This window comes from Lolium perenne, chromosome 6 (assembly GCF_019359855.2).
Source record: "Lolium perenne isolate Kyuss_39 chromosome 6, Kyuss_2.0, whole genome shotgun sequence".
Classification (NCBI taxonomy): Eukaryota; Viridiplantae; Streptophyta; class Magnoliopsida; order Poales; family Poaceae; genus Lolium; species Lolium perenne.
This window is the reverse complement of record NC_067249.2, coordinates 127,502,814-127,509,486: the sequence shown is the minus strand read 5'-3', so window position 1 is coordinate 127,509,486 and position 6,673 is coordinate 127,502,814. Positions and strand designations below refer to the sequence as shown.

At 47.0% G+C, this 6,673-nt stretch overlaps 1 protein-coding gene across 1 annotated transcript; it reads right to left on the bottom strand.

Annotated features, from left to right (window-relative positions):
- Positions 1–393: 393 nt before the first annotated feature.
- Positions 394–6,191, bottom strand: LOC127334589 (2-Cys peroxiredoxin BAS1, chloroplastic). Its single transcript, XM_051361081.2, has 7 exons — positions 5,915–6,191; positions 5,757–5,831; positions 5,565–5,646; positions 5,403–5,482; positions 2,370–2,495; positions 2,139–2,252; positions 394–687 (listed from the first exon to the last, which is right to left on the bottom strand). Exons 1-7 carry the CDS (start codon positions 6,107–6,109, stop codon positions 571–573), a joined length of 789 nt encoding a protein of 262 aa, XP_051217041.1. The 5' UTR covers positions 6,110–6,191; the 3' UTR covers positions 394–570.
- Positions 6,192–6,673: the final 482 nt, after the last annotated feature.

Sequence of the window (6,673 nt, the reverse complement as noted above, 5' to 3'; positions counted from 1 at the left end):
CGGCGTGCCCGGTGTGTCCTCTGTGGGACGGGGACGAGCTCGGGGCGCCGGACACCGTATCGGGGCGCGCCGGACAAAATTGGGCGACAAAATTGGGCTTTGAGGGACGCGGCTGGAACCGTTTTTTGGTCCGGCACGCCCCAAATTGCTTTGGGGGACGCGACTGGAGATGCTCTAACAATCTAACATTCCATACTGGGATGACACTAAACTTACTGTTCGGCTTACTATCCAACAAGGGGATATAGGCTAGATAGTTATAGGACCCATGATGCATTTTAGTCTTTTATAAAAACAAAGAGCACGCTCAGCTCTAGTTCATCGATAATTTTTGTTTCTATGTTTTTCATAACCATTTTAGGTATAGATATGAAACAGGCCCTGCTAGCAATATATGGCCAAACCAGAACCTTATTTGTTGGGGAACTGTTACACACTGGTTCTTGCAGTAAAGAAATGTCGATGAGACGCAAACACAGAAAGGCTCTCACAGAAGCAAAACTCCACATCCAGCGGTGACACGAACAACAGGGCAGCAACATCAACCAAGATAAGCCTCTTTTCTAGCATCTAGATAGCTGCGAAGTACTCTTTGCTCCCCTTGGGGTCGGGCTTCATGGACTTCTCCCCAGGCTTCCATCCTGCCGGGCAGACCTCGTCTGGGTTTTCTTGGACATACTGCAAAGCCTGCAACATTCCAAAAAGGGGCGGTCAGCTACACATTCTGGGGTTGGAAGCAAAGCAAATCAAAGCAGGCTTACAACAAACAGCCAGAATGGCTTAGCTAGGCCCGATTAAAGCAAAGCCCAATTGTTTGTATAGAGCCACATCATCGATGGCATCATGGCAGGATCAGATTAAGCTGCCTAAAATAAGATTCACTTTTTCAGGGCCACCAGATTCACTCAGATCGACTATAAGTGTATTATTTTTAACAAAAATGTGTTGATATTATTTTACTGCACATGAATTGCAAATTAATATTGTAATCTGAGCAGCACATAACTGCAATTAAATATACAGTGTGTTTTTTTTTTTTTTTTGACTTGGCTGTTTCAACTTATGAAAGTAATGGAAAAAAGGGTGTATCCTGGTATGGGAAAAAATAAAGAACACATGGAAAAAAAAACTATACTGTGGTTTGCAAGCGATGACAATGTTGAGCATATGTTTTACCCATGTTGATTTATGACTAAACTAGCACAACTTGTCCTTTGTTTCATAGAAGGCTGAAGCAAAAGACCATCACAGAATCCAGCAGGTTTGTTGCTCCACCAAAGAGATTGAGATGTCACTAACTCTCAGTCGGCACGGTCATTTGCTAGTGATCTTTCGCAGTGTCAGTTTGTTGCTCCACCAAAGAGATTGAGATGTCACTCTGAACTGAAGGGCTGGCTGCTTGACTGGATTGGAAAGGCCACGTATGATCAGGTGGCATGGTTCTCGATGATGATTTACAATATGTGGCAAGTGAGGAATGACGCAAGGGAACCCCAGAAGCTGGCTGAGCCAAAGACGGTTGTGCTGAAATCTGCTGCTGCTTTAGAGGAGTGGAGGAACATTCAGAAACCTCAGCTAGCTACAACCTCGACTAAACCTAATGAGCACTGGCTCAGACCGGACCTTGGTTGGGCTAAGGTGGATGCAGATGGAGCGTATAACGCGGCTACTTGTGTTGGAGGGGGTGATGTGGTCATTTGAGACCATCATGGTGATTTTTTCTCTGGAGCAAGCCATTATCGATAACGAATATGCTGAGCTTCTAGCTTTCCGGCAGGGTCTTCGTCTCGCGGTGGGTCATCAAGTTCAGAAGGTGGTGCTGAAAACGGATAGTACGGGAGCGGCTGCCAAGTTGAACAGGGACGAGCAGGATAGATCTATTCACGGTCCATTGGTTGAGCAAATGAAGTCCCTCTTTCAAGGATTTGGCGATATTTCTGTGCGAGCTGTGCGACGAGCAGCGAATGTTTTGGCACATGTTTTAGCTAAGGAAAGCTGCGATAATAAAGTTTATAATGTGTGGAATGGTGTTGCACCAGACTTTGTTAGGAACCAGATTGTAATGGATTCTGATATGAATTAATATAATCGCAGCGTTTATCTCAAAAAAAATCCAGCAGGTGTAAAATGTAGAATACCTGAAGTGTCCTCATGGTCTCATCCACACTGCGACCAATGGCAAGGTTGTTAATGGTAGAGTGTTGGATTACTCCCTCCTTGTCAATGATGAAAAGTCCTCTCAGCGCAATTCCCTGTTGACAGGACATGTGGATTTTTACAAAACAAAACAAAACAGAAATGCATAAAAGAAAAAAAGGCAAGACTACTCAGGATGGTGAGTAACAATAATAGTTGGTCAAATGGGATACCTGGTCAGGGATAAGGACACCAAAGGACTTCGAAATAGATTTAGTAACATCAGAAATCAGTGGGTATTTCAGATCACCGAGCCCACCAGACTTTCTGTCTGTTTGCACCCATGCAAGATGGGAGAACTGCATCCAAATAATGGTTTGAATCAGGTACTCAGGTTATTAACTTGTCAGACAAGGACAGAGATGAAACACTACTAAAAGGTCCATGTCTGACAAAACAATAGTTCCAAATCTCTTCAGTACAGAAACATTAGAAGCCTAAAACTACTATTAAGGCCATTAAGTTGAAACCATGAGCACAGCATAGCATAAAAATTATTTAGAATAACATTGATTTCACAAAACTGAACTTGTGTGAAAGTTCAAGGACCAAAAATGGACACTTTAACACAAGTTAATTTTTCATCCTAAATGTTTTTCTAGGTACAAAACGAACCCTCAACTTTACTAATTTCCAAACAGCTTATTTCGCTGATTTTCAGAATAAAACACGGAGCAAAAGGGGGGGGGGGGGGGGGGGAACAGACCTGTACGTAATCTAAGCCAACCAGGACTGGACCCACATAAATGAAAATTTCCTTGGCTTGGTTAAAGTAGTCCACGATCGTCTCTCGTTTAATTCCCCATCGTCTCTCTCGTCTAGGTCGTCATGATTTGAAGTCCTCTCGACAGCATCGCAGTCATTGCACTCGTTGGTGGCATCCCACGCTAGCTCGCCTACCGCCGCGCTCGTCCTCTGCATCGTTCCGCAGATACTTGACTCGTTGTCGTTGCAGACACCAGCAGCAGTGCTGAATTTTAGTGGCACAGCAGAAAGCAGAGGAGGAGAACAAAGGCACGACGCAACAACCCAGCAGAGGGAGTCCAGAGTCAGGGAGAAGAAGGTGCCAGCACATATAATATCCAAGTTGTAAATGTCTGTCTAGTTGCAGCTAGAACCCCATATAAGATGTGAAGAGGTTCCTACGTGCCAATTTGCACGTGTTGACAAAGAAGACAATTCAACCTTTTCACGTTCTCCTTCTAATCTTCAGGTGGGGCAGTGCAGCGAGTGAGCAGCATGATACCAGCAGTGTGCCGCAGGGCTGTTAGGGCTTGTGCTGCCGTGTATGTGAAAATCGCTGGAAGAGGGAGATGAGGCTGAGGCCGCGCAGCACGAGCCCACCATCAAATCAGTTATGTTTGATTCGATTTTTCTCTTTTTTTGTCCATGTTGGCTTAGATTACGTACCGTTCTAGTTTTTTTTTCTTTTGCGCCGTGGTTTGTCTAGTATGCTAAGTTTGCACTATATGCAAAGTTGAGGGTTCGTTTTGTACCTAAAAAAGCATTTAAGAAACTGAATTTATGTGAATGTTCAAGGACCAAAAATGGACTTTCTTTATTACTACACCAGAAGAAATGAAAAAAAATTATATGGTCCGGCCTCAAACCCCTACTAAAACCCAACATAATAAATTATATGGTTAATTGCAATACTGGTGGAGTAACCATACATATTTTTCGTATGCATCTGAAAGACAGAGCATGTTTAGGCCGAATTTTGGTATAAAAAATATAGAATACTGCTCTAGAACTGTGCATATAAGACCAACATTTAAGCTTCATCAATCACATTTCTCAAATAGGAGCCGTCATACAGTCTATTAACGAATAAGCAAAATAGTGGGCTACCTAGGGGTATACCTACCCACCCTCATCCAGCCACTGGATCGGGCAATCCCCACTGTGGATCGAATTAGCATCGTTAACTGCACTAACGGTCCAGTGGACGCCCCTTACTTTTCTAGCCCACCCGACAAAAATCCACCACCCGTAGCGAAACACCAGAAAGAGATCACCTCGTCCTGTGACCCCTTCCACCACTGGAACTCTCACCTCGATTTGGCCAAGGGCAGCATCTTCCTATCCTCACTGCACCGACCCGCCTACTTCTTGCGAGCCTTCCGAGCAAGCCGGCGCTGGTGGAGACAGGATGGGGGTGCGGTGCAGCGCGCCATCGAACAGGGACCAAGGCAAGACAGGCTCTCCAGCAAGAAAGGACCGGGCGGGGCAGATCACCACCATTTTTGTCTCTCTCTCTCTTGGGCATGTCATCTCTCTCCTGCTTTCGTTTTGGTTGTTGTACCAAGGAAAACGAGTGCGTCCAGGTGGTGATTAATACTTGGTTATTCCTTGATGAGATCTTGATATTATTTCGATCCATTTTTATGTTGGTTTAATATCTGGATTTTCGATTTGCTGTCTGGCTTGGTCTGATCTACGCCTGGACCTCAACTATTTCACGGGGCTATATTAAGCCTGGAGGCGGCCTCTACTACTAAGCACAAGTTGCAAAAAAAATTGCAGCGATGCTAGCAATTTTGCGTTAGGCCATATTCTAATCCAAGAATGCAAACGTCCCGGCAGAAGTTGCCACAAAAATAGTGGGTAGTCGATTTTGGCCCGGCCGGACATCGCATAAAAAGCTGGGTCCGGTCGCCGCAAACAAGTTCGTCAACTCCTCATCATGCATTCGCTGCCCCCCATCCTGCCAAAAGTGGGTCCCGATACTGCTGTCTCCCTCCACTAGCCGGTTTCTCGTCAAGTCCCCATCCACTAGGAGCGTGGATGGTGACGGAAAGGTCTCCTAACAGACGTTAGGCAGCACGAATCGCAATAATATATCAGACGGTCAGGCATGCATGCGTAGCTATCACCCATGGTAGCAAATCCGTGTTTTTAACGAACAATTTATTTTCTCTCACGAGCCAATATGCCCACGAACTTCATTGCACTCAGGTGGCTACCTATATAAACCGCCACCAAGGGAACAATTTATGCCCGAACGAGAGAAGTTGGTACATTTAATTCGTTTGGGCATTGTAACCAGCTGTGCCCCATGAGCTATGAATAAGAAAAATAAATGCTACCACTTTCTTTATGCTGCAACTACAGGTGCAATACCATTTCACCAAATCAAATGAATGGCAATATAAAAATGCTACAACGATCGTGAGGTGGCATGAGTTGAGGACGTTGCAACATACCACGCTGTCGATTGAGACACCAAGCACCTGAGTGTTTATCTTCTCAAACTCATCGTGTCTGTCGCTGAAAGCAGTGATCTCTGAAAAGAGCAGGCACGCGCGTTTATCAGGGCCTATCTCAGATGAAACGCGTGTAGTCAGTCAGAGGAACTCTGGGCTCACCCGTTGGGCAGACGAAGGTGAAGTCCAGAGGGTAGAAGAAGAGGATCACGTACTTCTTGCCGAGGTAATCGGATAGCTTCACCTGCAAACGCAGAGGACATAGCAACGGTAGGTAGGAGCAATAGTTAGAGGCTCGGAATTCAGGATGTACGGCGTCAGCTGCGGGAAGATGCAAGCAAAGCAAGCGGTTACGTTGATAAACTCCTGGTCGAAGACGGCCTCGGCGTCGAAGTCGGGCGCCTTGTTCCCGACCAACGGCAAGTCGTCCTGCAAAGAACATGTGCCAGGCTACGAGGTGAGAAGGGAGCGAATCCAAATCGAATACGGGGTGGCGGGGCTAGGAGGATCACCACTCCGCCGGCGCGGGCGACGAAGGGGCTGGTCCGGGCGGATCTGGTGGCGCCGGCGAGGCGGAGGGGCCTGGAGGCTGCGAGGGGCGCGCGAGAGAAGGAGAGGGAGTGCGGCGCGAGGGGTGCGGCGAGGGGCTTGGCGGTGGGGGTGGAGGAGACGACGGTGGAGGTGGCGAAGGAGCAGGCCATGGCCATGGCCGGGCTCCGGAGGAGTGGACGAGGAGGGGATGGTGATTGCTTTGGGGATTGGGTGCCTGCGATGGGGTTTGGGTTTGGGCTGCCCACTGCTCTCCTGCTCGAGGTTTTGATGGCGTGTTTGGTTGGTGTCCTGGATGTTGCGGGCCTGTTCCTGGGCTGTTGATGGCAGAAAGTAGATCATTGCCTGGCTGGCTGTTCTTTTTTGTTTTTGAACAGCGGCTATATTGTAAAGTAGGGTCACTGTACAAAGCAAAGCCCGAAACAGGACGTAGTAAGCATAAATTACATTCCAGTACCTGAAATTTGCATAGAGAAAGTCCAAAGGAAAATTGAAAACTTGATCGGGTCCTCTCATCAACCACAGTGTGGATCCAGCTCTATCGCCTCCGAGAACGGCAAATGGAAGAAAAGTTTCATGGATGTTCAGGTTGGTTATGTCACTTAGCGATTAGGTGAATCTTATGCACGCGCACCCTGCCCATCTCAATCCTAACCGCCTTCAGTTCATTTCCCTCCATAGATCGGTTCCCCCTCCTTCGGTCCGTTTGCCGGTGTCGGGAG

Excerpts from the sequence above, each read along its gene's own strand:
- LOC127334589 (XM_051361081.2), bottom strand. The coding sequence starts at position 6,109 with ATGGCCATGGCCTGCTCCTTCGCCACCTCCACCGTCGTCTCCTCCACC. Across the intron at positions 5,483-5,564 it reads CACCTTCGTCTGCCCAACGG|AGATCACTGCTTTCAGCGAC; the intron begins GTGAGCCCAGAG and ends TGCTCTTTTCAG. Across the intron at positions 688-2,138 it reads AGACCATGAGGACACTTCAG|GCTTTGCAGTATGTCCAAGA; the intron begins GTATTCTACATT and ends GGAATGTTGCAG.